This window comes from Vombatus ursinus, unplaced genomic scaffold (assembly GCF_900497805.2).
Source record: "Vombatus ursinus unplaced genomic scaffold, bare-nosed wombat genome assembly UNPS02009573.1, whole genome shotgun sequence".
NCBI lineage: Eukaryota > Metazoa > Chordata > Mammalia > Diprotodontia > Vombatidae > Vombatus > Vombatus ursinus.
In genome coordinates this window covers 11,789,048-11,809,609 of record NW_020949351.1, presented here as the reverse complement: position 1 = coordinate 11,809,609, position 20,562 = coordinate 11,789,048, and the positions used below count along the sequence as shown (strand labels likewise).

The following is a 20,562-nucleotide window of genomic DNA, read 5'->3' as shown; positions in this document are numbered from 1 at the left end:
TCATTTTGTTCAAACACATTCCCCTTTCTCACTTTTGCATTTACATTTGTCGTAAGTGCAGACTTGATTACATAAATACTTTTGCTAATGAGAAGCCTTTTTACAGCACTAATTTAAAAATAGATATTGACATAACAATCTTAATTTGAATGCACCAAATTACATTTTTCAACAATTTAAGTGAGCATATCCTGTCACCCTCAGCACACATTTTATATATACTTGTTATATATAGATGAATAGATTGATATCCTGCTCTATATTTCTACATACACACAATTGTATGCATATACACACAGAATAGAGCTATGGGGCCCTGCTTAACATGGTGTTTTAAATTTCTTGTTCTTTTAATTATCATGGGATGTGTTTATATGAACAGTTTTGATTCAGCATTTGTTTCTGCTGTTCACTGATTGTATTCCTGTCAAAACCTCTAACACAGAAGTGACTCCAGTGGCCCACCACTATTAACGAAGGACAGCTTCTGTCATTGGGAGTGTAAATAGGAAATCTCAGCCAAGGAGGCAGGTGGAAAGTGCCTGATACCGAGCATACTCAAGAGGTCACTACCCAATCCAGGCAACATCCCACCATATGGAGGCTTTTACTGCCTTCAGACCAAAAGGGTTTTGTTTATTTAAATGACTTTTCTTACAATTCAAAATCAATTTCTTTAAACAGATTCCCCAAAGAAATTCAATAAATAAAAGACTTAGCCTCTGACTCTAGGAAGCAAAGCTCCAGTTTTTAACCTTCAACTGTGACCAGGACTAGAACTGACACAGCTCAGTTTTCACTGCAATTGGTCTTCCATGGATGCAGAGGGTACAAGTGGTTTCCTGACCCTACGGGCAGGTTTCAGGCTAGACTGTCTCTCTGGTCAACAGTGGTTCTCTGTGTGTCATTGGATGAGGCTGGAGCTGTAGCTAAATCCATAGCTGCTAGACAGCGACAGGGGCTGCTGGTGCTCTTCATTCTGTTCTGAGGTGTAGCTGGGAAACGTTTGTGCCCGCGACATCTTTGTGGAACCAAAACGGTGACCTGAAAGAGAAGGTAACGAGAAGCACAATGAATAATTTCAGCTGAAGACCAGTGTACTTCAAATAAAGAACAGCCAAACAAAACAAACATCATCCTGTAGCTCCCATGGGAGAAGATGTCATCTTGAATTGGAGTAATAATGCCTAAGATGAAATTCTCAAGTCATTTGCTCTTTTTTTTCCTTTTCAAGTGTGTCACATTTGAGGGTCATTAGTAAATATTACTGGTGAAAATTAGCACAGAGAAGATGAAAAGTTAATTAGTTGCATTTTATCTTACAAACAGCATACTTGGTTTTATTTATGTTCTATCTGCCATCTATGGGCAGGAGTATAGGAAATATACCCAGAAAACAACAACCACAACAACAACATGAAAATATTGAATGATGTCACATTACTGTTATGAACTTAGGCTGGGGCTTTCTAAATTGTTGTCAGCTTCCCCATTAAGTGGATAAGCTGATGACTCACAGTATGTATTCCTTTCTTGTGCAAGTTGGACTAGATGACTACTAAAATACCTTCTGCCTCTTGAATTCTATGTCCTATTGTTCTGAATTCTTTCAGTGATTGAAACTAGGAATGAATGGCAGAAATAAAAGATATTCAGCAGTGATGTGCTGGTAAAAGTTTAACAACCGCCTTTCTAAAAAAAGGTATAAACAACACACTTTTAATCTTTTTTATCTGCATTATTTAATGAAGATTTTATTTTTAATGTATATTTTACTTAATCTGCATTATTAACATTTCCTCATCACTTTCTTAAGCCTAGGCAAACAACAAAGCAAAAAATCAAGCTCTGATCTGTAGCATTGCCAATTTCTGAAGGGGAAATATTCACATTGAAAATTTAACAATCCACTCTTATAAGCTAGTTCAAGCTGACTCTAGCTTAGTATGGTATTAGAGGAACAAAATTTCCTTAAGACCTCTTAAATAAATTTAATGTTCAATAAAATAAGAAAGGGGCCTAAAAATAACCTTAAGATTTGCCATCTGGTCTAATTTTCCTTTTAATAAGTCAATAGTAAATATATTGTTCAATGGAACATAACTTCTAGGACCATTGGAGGTAAAAAAAAAATTCCCAATTTTTGGGATGTTTTGTAATTTAATGAAAATGTCTAGAACTAATGAGCTCCCCTGGATTTCAGATAAAACTTCCAGTATGTCCTTAAAAAAAAAGGGGAATTCCATTATTAAAATTACCCTTCTCCTTAATCTTTAATTCTCAAGTCATTGTTTTGCCCAAGACAAGCATTTTTTTCCCATAGCAAAAGTTAGCTGTTGTTTTTTCTTTAAAATAGTCTTTTTATGTTTTTTTTTTCTCCCAGCTTCAAGAGGTCTATACCACACGGAATAGAAGAATTAATAACAACTTCTCTAGTTATCAATTTTCTCTGACAGTCTTTGCTTATTTTCTGAGGATGAGTTAGACTATTTTGTAAAAAAAAACCAAACAGTTTGTTTTCATTTTTGACTTTTACTTTTACAAAACTTTATAGTTTTGCAGCTGATCATGTTTGACGTTGGGCTTGAATGATGCTTGAAAAGCTTGATTTCACTATACAACAACTATTGCAATATCTCTAGCAGTTATGCAAGTGTGTTCTTTAACACACAGTTTGTTCATAGTCCCTTGACTTAATATCCATTCTCTTAAGCCGCAGAAATAAAAGCAGAACAAAAGAGAACAATAAAACAGTTGTGTATGGCACAAAATCCAGGAAATGATTGACATAAAACTAAATGAAGGTGAAGAAACACTTTCAAACCACTTTCACTTGGTCAAAGTCAGATGTTCTGAGTTAGACTGCTGTAAATAGATACAAACACATGCCCACAGTTCTCACAAAATAAAGCCATATCCACATTCTTTTTCTTCTACCACCATCTTTTTATTGGTGAAGAGGAAAGTTGGAGGAAAAAAAAGGAAAAAAAATCAAAGAAAATAGAATTGAGGGGAATACACACTTAACAATCATAATTTTGAGTGTGGATGGGATGAACTCACCCATAAAAAGGAAGATTGAAATGGATCTGACAATGGTTTTATAAAAAAGACACTTCAAACATGAAGATTCACATAGAGTTAAAAAGGAAGACTAGCTGAATATCTATTATGCTTTTGCTCAATTAAACAAAGCAGGGGTAGAAGTTATGATTTTAGAGAAGGCTACAGTAAATATATAAAAGATAAAAAGAGATCAGCAAGAAATGTATATTACACTAAAACACATCACAAATAATGAATTAATATCAATACTTAATATATGTGCCTGATACCATAAAATTTGAATACTTAAAGAAAAGAATTTAATTGCACTAAAGGGAGAAATAGCAGTTGAACTGAAATAGTTGGTACCTTAATGTATTCCCTTCAGACTTAGACAAATCTAACAAAAGAGATAAAAAAGAGAGAAGTTAAGGGTCTGAACAGACCTTTATAAAAATTAGAGATGATAAATATTTGGTAATTACTGGATGAGAATATATTATATACCATAATGGTATATATATGGCACCTTTGACCATGTACCAAAAATTGACCACATATTAGGGTATAAAGAACTCACCAAAAAAAAAATAGAAAATCAGAAATACTAAATCAATAATTTACTGATCATGATGCAATAAAAGGTTGTTCAATAAAAGGGCTCTTAAAAAGAATTAAAAAGTAATTATAGACTAAAAACACAATTCTAAAGAACTGGTCTATCAAAGAACAAGTTATAGAAACAATATATAATTTCATTATAGAAAACAACATAATGAGATGATATACCAACACTTATGGAATGCCACTAAAGCAGTTCTGAGGGGAAAATTTAAAGCTTTCATTAATAAAAGAAAGAAATGACAATTCAATGAAGTTATCATGCAACTAAGATAGTGTGCTCCTATAGGGGAATGACTAAACTAATCATGGTATATGAATCTAATTAAATATTATTATGCTCTAAGAAATACAGAAATGAACAATTTCAGAAGAAACTAGGAAGACTTCTAAGAAAAGGAATCAAGATGAAATATGACCCTCACCTTCTAACACAGAGAAGATAAACTGAAAATCCAGAAAGATACACATTTTGGGACATGGTTAATGTAGGAATCTTTTTTTCTATCCCATGTAGATATGTACTGAGGGATTAAAAAATACTCAATGGAAGGTATTGTAGTGGGAAGGAAAGATTGATAAAATATTTATTACTTGATTAAATACAATTAAATAAAATTTAGGTGCTCAGTGATATAGTCCCCTGAACTCTTGTTGCTACCACATTTCTTTTTCTTCATTAGATTTACCAGATTCTCTTGGCAAAGGACTGAAATAATAAAAATTCATTCTGTCAAAATGGTGACTGTTGTAGTTGTTGTCCCAAGTACTGGAAGTCAGAGGTGATACTGAAAATAGGAAATTAAATAGACTGCGATGGCAATAAGCAGAAAGTGCCAGGGGAAGTAGCCAAAATAAACAAACAAAAGCTATATAAAAATTATTGCTCAGCCAAAGTAATTTGCACACCATAGTGGATGACATAAAGATAGTATAGTGGAAAATGCATTACATTTGAGATCAAAATCTAGGCTCAAACGCAAGTTCCAACACAACTGCATATGTGGCCTTGGGCTGGGCAGTTAACCTCTCTGGGCCTCAGTTTCTTAATACAAAATGAAGGGTTTGGATTAAATGACCTCTAGAGGAATGTAGGTGGTACAGTGGATAAAATACTAGATGCGGAGTCAGGCAGACCTGAATCCAAATTCTGTCTGATACACTAGCTGTGTGACCCTAGACACATCACTTGACTTCTATTTCAGTTTCCTCAACTGAAAATGTAGATAATAATAGCACCTATCTCCCAGGGTTCTTGTGAAGATCAATTGAGATAATATTGATAAAGTGCGTAGCACAGTGTTTGGTACAAAGTTGGTCTTACAAAAATGTTTGTTCATTCCTTCCTTCCTGTCTCCCTCCCTCCCTCCCCCTCTCTTTATCCCTTCCTCTATGTCATTACCAACTCTATATGCCCTAATTCTTCTGTTTCTAAATTTCATGACCCTAAGAATTACCTGCAGGTTTTCTTATAGCATAGTGAGTCAACATGTCTTTAAGCATCTCAGTCTAACCCAACTCAGTTCACTCTTCTACTTGGCAAGAGAAAATCAGCATGATTTTAATTCTTTATTATTTTGGATAGATGAAAGTAGTAAGAGCTTATGTTCTTTCCTGTAGATAATAAATATTTGTCAATAAATAACTAATAATTTATTAGTATTGAGTAAGGAGAATTTTCATTGGAAGACATGGAGAAAATATATAAATAGAAGACTAAAATCCTTAGATCTCAAAATAACAAAGAGGAAGAAAACTTTAGCGAAACCTATCATTTAAAAAGGAATAGGATGAATTTAGTCATTGAGAGTAACTATCAGTGAATTTCAGGGACTGCAGACATATTAAACTTACATTTCATCAGAGAAAATCAATTTTTCAAAAACTGATTCTAGGTGATGCACTCCTATTCAAAATACAGCCTTCTTGGAAATGCACACTGATACTTTTACAGCAAATGGAAGAATCTGATTGATCTGACTGGAAAAGAAGTGGTTCAGAACCAGGTCTTTGAGTCCCCTGCTCCTGCCTTGACATGATGATTCACTTTGTCTAAGTGGAGATGATGATACTTACCATCACATACATTCAGGTTTGAGATCCTTGGAAAATAAGTGTTAACTCATTTAAAGGATCAGCAGCATTACTAGTAGTCTAAGACTACTCACTTTTCAAATTCCTAGTCCTAGGAGATCTGTTCTACTCCAGAATTATTTGTACATCTTAGAAGTAGTTGAAAGCAGGTCAAGGTTCACTTCTAAGTCTTCATGCTCAGTAAGCTAAAAAGTGCATTTGGAATATAGGTGACTCTTCAAATAGGCACAATAGCAATTGTCTTCCATAAAGAGTTCAGTAGAGAGGCTATATGGTAGTAAAGTAGTGTATAGAGGACTGAGTCAGTCTTTTAGTATAGAATAGCTGGCAGCCATATAGTGTTTTAGTCTCCAAAGCTCTTTAGTAATATTATCTCACTGTATTCTCACAACAGTCTCTGGGAGGTAGATGTGATAATTATACTCATTTTATAGGTAAGGAAACTGAGGCAGACAGATTAAGTGACTCTTACTAGAAAGTATCTGAGGAGGGATTTGAACCCTGGTATTCCTGGCTCTGTGCTATTGCTCTATTAATAGCACCATTTAACTGACTCCAAGCTATGTGGAAGACCTGGGTTCAAATCCTGACTCTGAAATGTAGTGCTATGTGATCACGAGCAAGTCATTGACTCTCCCATTGCTCCAGGCAACTAAGACTGTAAGTTCCAAAGAGTAAAATAAAGAAGTATGAGAACCTGTCTTTTCTCAAGGAGATCACAGCTTAGTTCAGGGAGAGAGATTAGTTCTTTGCTGTGAAAAGGAAGAAGATTGTAAATGATGTGTCTACTTGAATGGGTGGTACAGATAGATAACACACTTATACTTATTGAAAATAGGAGTTCAGAGGAAAGAGTTATAGAAATCCAAAGGAGCTGAATATAAATTTACTTCAAGCACCACAAATAACTTTTCCTGTTCCCCAGTACTGTATCTTCAATTCACTCAAGTAAAACTATTTATTACCCTTTATCTCCACTGCCACATTTATACCTTGTCCTCCGTATCCTATGTTTCAAATGGCTTCTTCAGAGCTCAAACTACCATGGCTTATTGCTCAAGGCCACATGAAAATAATCACTGATACTTCATGAAGCACTGAAATGGAATAAACATAGGTATAGTTTACATTTCTATAGCACTTTGCAATCACTGAGGATTCTTCATACATTATCAGCTTTGACCTTCACAGCAACCCATTATAATTTGCAGTATGGATGTTATCCCCATTTTATAGGGGAAAAAAAGGAAGCTCATTTGAGGCTAAGTGACTTGCTCAAGTGTCACACTGATAGTATGCACACTGTGGAGCCAATACTTGGAATAGGTCTTCTTACTTCATATCTAATGTCTATATAATGATCTCCTCCTACTCTTACCTTTTCTGAACAGACAAGTCACAACTTAATTGTTCATTCCTTGCCATGCAAAATGATGCACCATAAACATAAACAGTATTATATAGATGTAGGGGTTTAATAAGTGCTTTTTTGGTGATGGTAATTCAACTCAAGGCAATAAACATTTATTAAATAGTTAAAATGTTCAAAGCATTAGAGAGAAAAAGATGAAAAACAAGATGACCCCGGCCTTTCAGGAGTTTAATTTAATAGAATAGAATAAGCCAATGAAAATAATGAAGCTAATGAGAAAGAGAATAAAAAGAAGTCTCAGCAATTTCTTTTTTCTCTGCAAGGCAATTGGGGTGAAGTGACTTGCCCAGAGTCACACATCTAGTAAGTGTTATGTGTCTGAGGCCAGATTTGAACTCAGGTCCTTCTTACTCCAGGGCTGGTGCTTTATCCACTGCACCACCTAGCTGCCCCTTAGCAATTTCTTGGTGGACATATATATTACATCCCCATGCAATGTTGAGCGAATCAGAACTACTATTGAAGAAATGGAATGAACATATCTCCTTACTCCACTGCACAGTCTATCATGATGATGATGGTGATGATAATGATAATGATGCAAATCATATTTACACAGTATTTTTAGAATAAAATACTCTCCTCACAGCAATGCTAAGAGGTAGGCAATATTATCAAGTCTTGTTTTATAGGTGAGGAAATTGAGGTTGTTATATGTTGTCCTTAGGTTGATCAGTGTATCCAGTAGTGAGGGAGACAAGTTCAAATCAAACCTCAGGCACTTACTTAGTTTAACCTCTTAGTCACTTAACCTCTCTCAGCCTCACTTTCATCATTTAGAGAATGGGGATGATAATACCACCAACTTCACAAGGTTGTTGTGAGGATTAAATTAGATAATGCATGTAAAGCACTTTGAAAGCCTTCATGTGTTACCTAAATGTTACCTAGCTATTATTAATTTAAAGTCACTTGCCCAGCCATAATCATTTAACTAAGTGTCTGAGGCAGTTTTGGAATTCCTATATCTCCTAAATTCCAGTCCAGCTATTTTTCTACTAGGCTATACAAAGAGGAGAAGGTCCTGAATACATTTTCAGTAAGTATTGTATTTTAAATTAACTTTATTTGAACATCAGCCTAGCACTCCCTGAACCACAGAAATTCAAACCATACCATATTGCAATAATGGAAAAGGAACTGAAGCCTTAAAGGAAATCTTCCACAGCTGTACCATAAAAAGTGTCAAGCTAGTAATAAACTAGAGGGAACACAGTAATAAACAGAAGAAAATAACAAACAAATTTGAATGCAAGACCAGAGACTCATATCAGTTGGAGTAGAGAAAACAAAGAATGACACCAGCCAGATTATGAATGCCCTTTCCTTGCTGAAGATTTAAGGAACAGCTTTAAATCCTGAAAGTGAATCCTACTCACAGTGTGCTCAGTTTCTATTAAATTACCTTCTTTACCCAGTTTTATTCCTGGCAGAAGACATGAGGAAGTTTGCCTCATCCTAACCTCCCTACTTTAACTTTTTTTTTGGGGGGGGGTGAAGCAATTGGGGTTAAGTGACTTGCCTAGAATCACACAACTAGTTAAGTGTTATGTGTCTGAGGCTGGATTTGAACTCAGGTCCTTCTTACTCCAGGGCTGGTGCTTTGTCCACTGTGCCACCTAGCTGCCCCTTAACCTCCTTGCTTTAGAAAGCAAGAATGATTCCAGTGCATTAGTGTGTCCATTAGTAAGAAAGGAGTTAACAGATCTAAGTAGAAAACCTTAAAAAACCTTAAATATTTTAGCCATCTTTTACTTTGCTTCAAAGTGCACTCACTGAAGAAATGGAGGCTATTAAAAAAAAAAAAAGGTTTATTACTTTCTATAAAAAGTGTTGTCTGTACTGATGGAGGCCATCTAGTGGACAGAGCCCAAGATCCCTGAGAGCACAGCCTAGAGAACTCAGAAAACAAAAAGGTGTAAATGTCATATTCAAATTCTCTACTATTAAGTAACAGTTGAATTCAAGCTGATAATAGCCAGGGAAAGTAAACAAAATGGCTTAGAGCCACCTGCATTTGGGAGAAAAAACTATGTAATATTTAGAGAAGTGGTTGATCACAGTTTAAGGTAATAACATGGTACTGGTTGTTATTCATATTTAGACTGTGTCATATTCAACATACTCTACAATTATTATATAGTTTATATGTAGAGTGCCCTGTTGCCAAATCCTATCCCTCCTACTGCCATACAATCTCTTGCATCCTTTCCATTATCTCCACTTACATTGCTGCCACCCTGGGTAACACCTTCATGCCCTCGCTATCGTACTTTGGACTATTATACTAGCTTCCTCTTAGACCATTTCAATAGGCTCCTAATTTTTCTCTTTGCTTCCAGTCACACTTGACTAGAAGTCCTCTACAATCTTTTCTACTTCTAAATCCATGATCCTTGTTCAACTCATCCTCTACACAGTTACAAAAATAATCTTCCAAAACCATGCCTTACCAGACCACTTCACTGATCAAAAATCTTCATTTGCTTCCCTTTTGAATCTATGATAAAATACAAACTCCTCTAAGTGGCATTTAAAGTCCCTCCTCATCTGTTTCCAACCTAGCTCTCTACACATTTCATATTGCAACCCCATTTCCCACAATCAAACCAGCTTATTACCCATTTCTTGAACTCCACATTCCATCTCCATGATTATACAAGTAGTAGGTAGATAGCAGAGCCAGTATATGAACCCTGATACTCTGACTTCAAATCCAGCATTTCCCCATGTCATTGCTGTATTTCATAAATTGTTAGAGGCATAATGGAACTTGGAAATCATCTAGCCTAACCTTCTCATTTTATAGGTAAGAAAACTTCTTTCTCAGAGAAGTCAAGTGACTCACTCAAGTTTCACAGCTTGATGGTGGATATTGTTCAGTTGTTTCAGTCATGTCGGACTCTTTGTGACCCCATTTGGGGTTTTCTTAGCAAAAATATTGGAATGGTTTGCCATTTCCTTCTCCAGCTCATTTTACAGATGAGGAAATTCAGACAAAAGGGCTAAGTGTCTGAAGCCTGTTTGAACTCAGGTCTTCCTGACTCCAGCCTTGGTGCTCAGTGGACAGATCACTGAGCCACTTGGCTGTCTTGATAGTGATGAAAGAATGGCTTAAATTCAGGCCTTTCAAATAGAAATCTCCTATAGTATACTGCTTCTGCTAGTGATCACTTACTGTTTTACAGGGTTGTGGTGGATGGCCTATAGAAGCTCTATTCAACCTGTAGCTTTAAAAGCAACAACATGCCACTTAGTGTTACCTTTCCTTCATTATCTTGCCTTCTTATCTCCCCATTCCCTTTCCACTCTTATATATATCTTTGACCTGGAGTTTCTTAATACTTTGCCTGACTCTGCATAGTCTCTTCTTTTAAAGAAAGATATTAAATCATTTCTTCCTGTCTCCTAGCTACTATTTTTCTTTCTCTCTCACCCATTGAAAAGAAAAAAGAAAAAAGAAAAAGAAAAAAGAAAAAGAAAAAAGAAAAACCAACCTTTTGGCAATTCTGATTCCCTTTTTATATTTCTCCAATTTTCTTTTAATAATGAAACAATTCCTTATATAAAGAACATTGGAAGGAGAATGAGTATGAAGGAAAGAGGAAGAATGAATGAAAAAAAAAACCTGAAGATCAAATCAAGACAAAGACAAAGAACCATGTTCATAGACATGTAACCAACAGAATGTTGCTTTATAATTTAGCAGTTTTGATCTAACCTGGCAGGTAATTTGTATAGTATTAATGAGGCTAAGCAAATCAGAAAGAGACTCTAAGGGAATGCATTAGTGTATTAGTAGTAGATCAGCACAGTAGTGACAAACATTTTACAACTGAAAAGACAGCTAAAAAACCACGAGCACTCTGAAATTATGTATTTATATTAAAAAAAAACTCTTTTATTCTTTTTCCCAGAGAAGGTATGTGAAATTTGCTTGGCTACTCTCATTTGGCATATAACAAATGTTCATGATTACTAAATTTAATTTCAGGAAAAGCAATAAACATGTAGAGAATATTTATGAAGATGTTATTAAAGTTAGTAAGATGAAACACCCACCCTTCAAAATAAGCTGCATTTCTTGTCTTTACTATTTCTGTTAATAATACTATTCTTCACCTAATTATTTAGGCAGTGGCTTTACCAGTTTGTAAGATGTAACTTCTCATCCTGTGTCATTCTAGGCAAATGTTAATCTGTTAATCCATACTCTTTGGGTTGATGGTAGTAAAGAAGTCATGAAAGCTAACTGCTCTCCATTCTGTTTCTACTGTCAGTTGGTGAATTGGAAATAAAGATATGTCCTTTCTTGACAATCTCACAATTTTTATTAAATTTTTTTTCTTGTGGAAAAAATATACTTCTGTTTCCATATTTCAGTCAGTCATGATTTTCTGTTGTATTTATGAGTATTGTACCTATATCTATCCTTAATATTTAGTCTTACAGTATTATTGAGGCACTTTTGCTCTCCCCCTCAAATTTTATTTCAAGGTCCTTCTGATCTAGCTGCTGCATCTCCTGTGAAACCAATTCTTCCCTTGCTTCCTTATATGTATGCATTCACTTACCAGGAACTATCATTTTGGTATCATAATTGATGGTTCAGAAAAGCAAATTCTATTCTTTGACACTATTTATGTAGAAGATGTTCATTCCCCCAGACTTCCTTCTCTTCCAAAGTCATCCCTTTTAACTGAAAGAAGAGTTTAAAAACCATCTGGTTCTCTTAGAACTTCCAAGTCAATGGAGAAAAAGTCTAGATTCATTTTGACTATATTATTCATTACCATGCATATCAGTAAAAGTGGTTAATGTTCACTAGTATTGATTGGTCTTGGCAGGTTCTCTGTCACAAGTTTTATCTTTAATTTAGTCACATTAAGGATCTATATGGCTACCTACACATACCTCAATAGAAAGCCACCAACCTATGTTAGTTACATGGATGCATTCTGCTTTCCATTTCAATTCAGCAAACACTTAGAAAACACAATCATTTAGGATTAATTTTTTAATCCTATTTAATTAACATTAATTAATTAAATACATTTAGGATTAAATTTGTTGCAGGATAATCTACATTCAGGTTTTTATTATTTAAGCCAAAGTATTCTGGTAGATAGAATAAAAGGTATTGGGCCCCTATTATTCCATTTGACATATCTCTCTTTAACTCCTGTGAACTGAATTTGATTGCCTCTTATTGAATAGCTAAATGTTAAAGTCTATGATTTTTTTAACAAAATTTAGCTAAAATATTCCATAATGGAAGATTAAAAATTCATTTGCATTTTTTTAATTTTGGAGTTTGTAAAACATCTGTGATAGTCAATAAAATGGGGTGATATAAGTTGAAATATATAAAATATAGAGAGTTCAGGAAAGTTCATTCATGTTTGGAGAAAGGAAGAATATAAGGGCTACAAGAAATAATTTACAAGTTTAATGGATAATATGATTATAATTCCCTATTTTTAAAAAGATTCAGATGGACCAAATTAAAGAATTATATCAATAACAAAAATTTGATACATTAATGTGTTTATCTCTAATTTTAGATGTACTATTAGAAAGAAGAAAAACAACAGTAATTCCTGGTAGCAAATTTAGGGATTATTAAGTATGACAAGTTTGAGAGAATAACACTTTCCATGGAACTAGCAATGTCACAGGAACATTTACCAAAGTCATACAAAATGGTAGCTTTGTCTACATCCCACTAAATATTTTATTTGGGAAGGGAAAAACTAGTGCATATAAAGCATAAGACTTTTTCTTACATGGAGACTGATTCTATCCTACAAAATGTTTCAAGAAGCCATGTATGACTTTATAGTCAATCTCAAAGCTGGTTGGTTTACCATTGTGTTCTGTTTTGTATAGGTATTATTTCAATTCCTTTTTTTTCTAGGTTCTTATAGATAAATGATCTGGAAGCAGTTTTTTTTTTCTTTTAAAGCTAAGGGTGAATGGTTAATTTAATATGAAAGCAAATACTGTAAAACTAATATTACTGTAAAAAGGACACTAAGAGAAGCTAAAAAAAAATAACTTCTCAGTTGTCCCCTGACCTGATTCATTTCTGGTAGGCCTTTCCTAACCTGGCTCCCTCCTACCTTTCTAGTCTTCTGATACCCTACTCACCCTCTTGTATTCTGAAATTCAGTGACACTGACCTTCTTGCTGTTCCTCTCATAAGACATTCCATTTTCCAACTGTGTATTTTCATTGGCCATCCTCCATACCTGGGATTCTCTCCCACTTCCTCTTTGTCTCCTGACTTCCCTGGCTTTCTTGGCTTCGTTCAAGTCCCATCTAAATTCCTACATTCTACAAGAAGCCTTTATATATCCTCTTTAATGCTAGTGCCTCCCCTCTGTTGATAATGTCAAATTTATCCTGTATATATCTTGTTTATCCATAGTTGTTTTTATGCTGGCTCTCTGATTGAACTTTGATCTCCTTGAGAGCAGATATCTTTTTCTTTTCTTTTTACTTTCTTTGTATCTCTAGCACTTAGCAATGTGACTGGCACACGGAAGGCATTTAAATGATGTTGGATCTTATTTCAAACATTATCACATAAACTCATTTTGTAGTGGGGCAATATGTAACAAATTACTTCACCAGAGAAGTATAGCTTTCTTTAGTTTATGTAATTACCATTTCTGGGCTTCCCTTCCTCATCTGTAAAATGGGAAAGGGGAAAGGAAATTGTAATAGATGACCTCTGAGGTCTTTTCTATCTCTGTGTCTATGATCTTATTTGGTACATTTTCTTTGTTTACTGTGAACTCCCCTCTCAAGAGTTCTCAGGAATCTAGTAGGCAATAAGAATGAAACTTTCACTTTTCTAAGATTGAGGTAAGATAAAATCATGGCAGAAAAGTAACTATAAAACTTGCCAAATGTAGTGTGTACAAGTAAGGTTGTGCCAGAAATGTTTAACCAATGGCATTTCAATTAGTTGCCAAAGTAGGCATCTTTAACTGGCTACATTTCCCAACCAAAGCTTCCTTAAACACAACAACAAGAAAACCTGATTATATTGCAGAAAATACTGCAAAGGACTGAGTTCTGCCTACACTGTATGGATTTTAGATTTTAGTATTTTCATCCTATTAGGAAATGCTTATCCATAACTGTGAAAGAATTAAAAGACATTTGCATGCTAGGTAAATCCACACAAATGTTTATTAATGCATAAAGCAGTGACTGTATCTAAGAATTATCATACAGTTATTTGGGATACAGTAGCAAACTTTAGTTTACTGTACCATCATACTGTACTATAACGTGGACATCATGTTAGGTTAGGTATGCTTCTTATCTAATTATTGAAATGAGCATAGGTTTTACAAATGATGCTTCTAACTTGAAAGAACAGTATGATTTAAGGAAAAGAACTTTAGATTTGAAGTCAAAAGAACTAGTTCTGATTCCTAGATTCATCTATTTTCTGTGTGATCTCAAGTGTGTCATTTAGTGTCTCTGGGCCTCAGTTTCTTCATTTGTAAAACGAATGATTTTGACTAGTTGATTTCTACATTGTGTATAGTTCAATGAAAAGAAATGGTCTTCTGGTTGCCCACCCACCTACTAATTGTATGAATTCTAGATTAGAGTTTTTCTTCTGTATTTTAATGAGATTGATTTTGTTTAGACATATGGAGGATGCTCTGATAAAATAAAACAAAAACATCTTTCTATCTTCTTTGTGACCATTTCCTTTGGCGACAGTTAGAAGGCAGAAGAGCCGACACGATCATCTTTGTTTTTTGTTTTTTTTTTCTCTGTCATTATAGCTTGTTGAGTTCTGATGATCAGCTTAGAGTTTACCTGAATCAGCATTTAAAGAAAAAGAAAACTATGAAATTCAAATTTGGGTGTGTCTAAATACAATTTCATGCAATATTGTGTTCTCATTTAGAAACAGAAACATGAAAATGATTCCTAGTTGTAGTTATCTAAAACATCTTTCCATTTTATGTCGTGATGCAAAAGATGTTAGAAATGAAAGTCCATAGAAGATCAACTCCTCGATACTATAACAAATAACCCAGTCTTGTTCACATCTTACAATGACATTTTCACAAAGAACATTAGCAGTGAAAAAAATGACCTTAAAAGAATAATAATGTGTTATACTGAATGGTCCTATGGCATTTTTGTCCCTTATACAAGAGGAAAGAGGATAATAATTTCCATTACTACTTGTTTTGGTATACCCTTTCCATATTACATTATCAAAAGAGGGATAGAATAAAGGCAGCCAGGGAATCTAACCTGTGAACAGAGGAATTCACCATACTATTGTAAAGGAGTCAAACAATTTAATCTCTCTCTAGGTCTTAATTTACTCTTCAATTATTTTTTTTTTCTTTAGGCAATTGGGGTTAAATGACTTGCCCAGGGTCACACAGCTAGTAAGTGTCAAATGTTTGGTCTGAGGCCGGATTTGAACTCAGGTCCTCCTGACTTCAGGGCTGGTGCTCTATCCACTGCGCCACCTAGCTGCCCCTCAATTATTTTTAAAAAATTGATCTGACACCTGTTATGTATTCTTCATGACTTATTATGTAAGTTTTCTAGTAATGGATCATCAATCCATTTAATCATTCACCCAAAGAACATTTCAGTATCTGAGTCATTTCCAGGTTAGCAAATTGGATCAGTTAATCACAGACCCACAAAAGTTTCTAAGTACAAACTTTCTGCTTAATGGGTACACATAAACCATAGAATCATGAATAATATTCAAGGAAGGAAATTGAGATTGCTTAATAAATCAGTCTTCTGCTTTCATGAAGAACTTCAAGTATCTTTTGTTGTAAATAAACTTAATATACTGAATTTCAAACTCATGGGATATGAGAGATATGCAAGATAAAGTTACTGGATTTTTCTGAGGCATTATCCTTGACAATGTATGAATTAGTGACTAAATCCACTGCATGTACATTTTTTTTTACTACAGCTGAAAACAATGACACTTTAATGAAAACTTGTTAAGTTTACACAATTCATAAGGATGTCTTAATGTAAACTGTAGGAATAGCCACAGATTTGATTTTTTCCTAAATCCTAATTAGGTTGAAAACAAAATAAGACTTTACTTCAACATATCTTTATAGCTGTGTGCCTTAACACTGCTTCTATAAAAATATCGCCATTTAAAAATGGCAATAAGGTTATGTTTATTTCTAAAAGTACACTATTATAGGATATTTGTAGTAGGTTTTGATCATCCCATTAAAATTTTGTGAAAACTCTGGTAACCTATAAAGGAAGCAGTCTCTCCTCCTGCACCATCTCTTCTTTCAAGTATGTGGGAACATCTTCAAGTAAGGTTCAAGCAACCAGGAACATGATAATATGATCACAGCTCTACATCTAAAAAGAATCACAGAGGCTTGTTTTTACATGTGAGGAGATTGAGGCCCAGGACATTAAGTGGCTTGCTCACACAATATTTTTCTGGTTTTGCTCATTTCACTTTGTATCAGTTCACATAAGTCTTTCCAGGTCTTTCTGAAAGCACCCTCCATGTCAATTTCTTATAGCATAATAGTATTTCATCACAATTATACACTGTAATTTGTTCAGCCATTTCCCAATTGATAGGAATCCCCTCAATTTCCAAGTCTTTGTCACTACAAAAAGAGCTGCTACAAACATTTTTGTACATATAGGTCCTTTTCTTTTTTCTTTGATATCTTCAGGGTATAGACTTTTAGTGGTATTGCTGGATCAAAGGGTATGTACAGTTTTACAGCTTTTTGGGCATAGTTCTAAATTGCTCTCCAGAATGGTTAAATCAGTTCACAACTCCACCAACAGTTCTTTTCTATAGTTCTAACAGTTCTAACAGATTTTTCTGTATCCCTCCAACATTTGTCATTTTCCTTTACTGTCATATCAGCCAATCTAATAAGTATAAAGTGGTACTTAAGAGTTGCTTTGATTTCCCTTTCTCTAATCAATATGGGCAGCTAGGTAGAATAGTGGATAGAGAGCCAGATCTGGAGTCAGGAAGACCTTACTTCAAATTTGGTCTCAGACATTTACTAGCTGTGTGATCCTGGGCAAGTCACTTAATACTGTTTGTTTTAATTTCCTCATCTGTAAAATGAGCTGGAGAAGGAAATGGCAAACCACTCCAGTATCTTTGCCAAGAAAACCCCAAAATGTGTCGCAAAGAGTCAGACACAACTGAACAACAAATCAATAGTGATTTAGAGCATTTTTTCCCACATGACTATAGATAGCTTTGCTTTCTTCTTCTGATTGTGAAGAGATTTAAATACCAAACAATAGTTTATATTTCATCCCATGGGTAACATAGAACCACTGGAGTTTATTGAGCAGGGGTTGTATGTGTGTGTGTGTGTGTGTGTGTGTGTGTGTGTGATACAGTCAGACCTAAGCTTTAGGAAAATGACTTTGGAGTCTGTGTGGAGAATGGATTAGACTTGCAGCAAGTCCTACTTACTAGAAGGCAGCTGTAATACCTGTTGGGCAGCATGGAGAGTGCAGGGATTGGAGATGTGGATGGGGGAAGGATTGGGAAAGGCCTTCTTCAGAAGGTGGTGTTTGAGTTGAATCTTGAATCCAGGGATTTTAAGATGTAGAGGTGAGGAGAGAGAGAACTTTCTAGGTATGGGGAATAGCCCCTGGAAAGTCACAGAGTCAGGAGATAGAGCACCCTGTCTGAAGTATAGCAACTAGGGCAATATATAGAATGTAGAATGTATAGAAATGAGTAATGTATAAGAAAACTGGAAAAGTAGGAAGTTGTTAGGTTATGAAAAGTGTTAAATGCTAAATAGAAGAGTTTATAGTTCATCCTTGATACAATCAGCACCACTTTATTTTATTGAGAAGGAATGTGACATTGTCAGATATGAGTTTTAGAAAAATCATTTTAGCAGCTGTGTAGGGAATGGATTAGAGTGAAGGAGAGACTTGTAGCAAGGAAACTGATTAGAAGCAGTCCAGGTGAGAAGTGATGAAGGTCTAAACTATGGTGCTGGATGTGGGAAGCATAGAAGACATGTGGAGAAAGGACAACAAGACTGGACATTTAACTGGACATGTGGCTGAGAGACAGTGAAGAGCAGAGTGTAATAATGACATTCAAAAGAAAAGCAAGTTGGAAGGATGATGGTGCCCTCCACAGAACTAGAAAGAGCAATGGGTTTTGGGAGAAAGACAATGAATTCATTTTTGGACATATTGAGTTTGAGATGCCTATGGGATATCTATTTTGAAATTCATGATAGGAAATTATTTTCAGTGTATGAACAACAAATACCAGAGGAGTTAGAGTAAAGATTATTAATTGTTCAGTTATTCAGTTCAATTGGATTAATGTTTCATTCCTACAACATTCAAAGCACAGTGCTAGGATCTAGTGATACAAAGATTCAAACAACAAGAACAACAGCAAAAGTACAATGATCCTTAACATCTAGGATTTTATAATTCAATAGGTAAAGGATAAAGCAGGCACACAATAATGAGCACACAAAGTAAATTGTGGAAAAGGCAAAGGAGAAGTTTAAAAAATACCATAAGAAATCCGAGGAGGTTTCACTTCACCTTTCACCAGGGAGCTTTGAAGGAGGTTTCTAGGAGGTAGAGTATGAGCAGGACCTTGAAGGAAGAGGAGGATTTTAACAGGCAGAAATGGGGAATGACACAGAAGAAGAATGTAGCAAGATGAGATTGTGGAAGATCTAGTAGCTTATTTTGGACAGACTGTGTTGAGAGAAGTTTAAATATGGCTAGAAAGATAAATTGCAGTCATATCATGAAGGGTCTTAAGTGTCAGGCTGAGTTTGTTTTTTATCCCCTGGGCAATGGGGAGCCATTGATGGTTTTGAACAAGAAATGACATAATTAAATTTGTGTGTACTAGGAATATTATCTTAGAATTTATCTGAAGATTGTATGTAAAATTATAAGATGCATTGAGTCAACTAGATATATGAAATTCAGCAGTTTGCTTCATTTCTTACATTTGTACATATGGGCTGAATTATAAGAAAAAAAAAGAGAAATGTTGTGAATGATAATAATAGATTCCATATGCTACATGCCATGATTTCAGTGAGATAAGATATCACTCAAGTTTTAGTTAGATATTTAGGTTGCTCATTATTTGATAAGATCTTGGTAAGTAGCTTTAGCAAATCACAGAAATTTTTTTCCTTATTTGAAAGAAGTGTGGACTCTACCACTTTAATGAGGTCACAGCAGTTTAATAGTCAATTTATATAGCAGAAGCCAAATGGAATTTCTTAGGCAGTAGCTCTTGGGGGGAGGGGATTCAAGAGATGAATAACAATACATAGACTAAAAATGGAGACTATATAGTGAAAAAGGAACAACAAATACATATATATGTACATAGGTAATATTTATACATAAATGTTTGCATAATTATTTATATATTATATGATATATACATTTTTATATTTGATATATAATTATATACTCTATCCATGTCTCTCTCTCTCTCTTTGTATTTTTTTTTCACTAGGGATTCCTAGACTGTGACTTTGCAATTGAACAACAGAATACATAATTTTGTGTACAGAGACTAATTTCTCATGGTACTGCATACTTCCAAGCAATTCCTGTGTGCATGGATTTCCTTTTGTTGTCGATGGAAACTTCATACATATATCATCTCAATAGGGTACTTAAATCAGGTCTATGTGAAAAAAGCAAGAAGGAAAATCAAACTTTCATTCAAATGTTCTCTATTGTTTTTCAAAATCTCAAGTGACTAGACTTTGGACTTACTTCAGGTATAGGCTTAACATACCAGGATTGTCACAACCTTTGTAATAATGATTTTAGAATACTTATTCACAATTTTCTAGTTTATACAACTAATAGGACACCAGTTACTTATTCTCTGTCATACAGCTGGCTCACAAAGCATTTTGTCGACAATATAATGTGACAGATAATTATTTGCATGTTAGTGGTAGTGGAAAAGCCCAAAGGGGTTCAGCTGATACTATTATCATACAGAAAGTCAGCAACAAAGAATTTTTTAAAAGATATAAGCTCATAGGTCTTAATATATTATTTTTCATTCCAAGTGCATCCAAACAGTTGTTGTTGTTGTTGAGTCATTTTCAGTTGTGTCTGATCCCCATTTGGGGTTTTCTTGGCTCACAGTAAATAGCCAAAATATTCTAAAGTTTAACTTCCTTGTCTATAAGTTCAGCTTACCAGTCTGATGGAAAAAAAAATGAAGACAACAACAAACAGGTCCTTATGTAAGCAATATTCATGACTGAATTTTATGTGGAATTTTAACTAATGTGGTCTTGTAAGGTAATCATAAA

At 34.6% G+C, this 20,562-nt stretch overlaps 1 protein-coding gene across 1 annotated transcript in view; it reads right to left on the bottom strand.

Annotated features, from left to right (window-relative positions):
* Positions 1-243: 243 nt before the first annotated feature.
* The window catches only part of DOK6 (docking protein 6), a 622,361-nt gene continuing 602,042 nt past the window's right edge, over positions 244-20,562 (bottom strand). Inside the window, exon 8 of the mRNA XM_027852414.1 lies at positions 244-1,044. Within this exon, the coding sequence (XP_027708215.1) occupies positions 905-1,044 (140 nt within the window). The 3' untranslated portion in view covers positions 244-904. The remainder of the gene's footprint in view (positions 1,045-20,562) is intronic.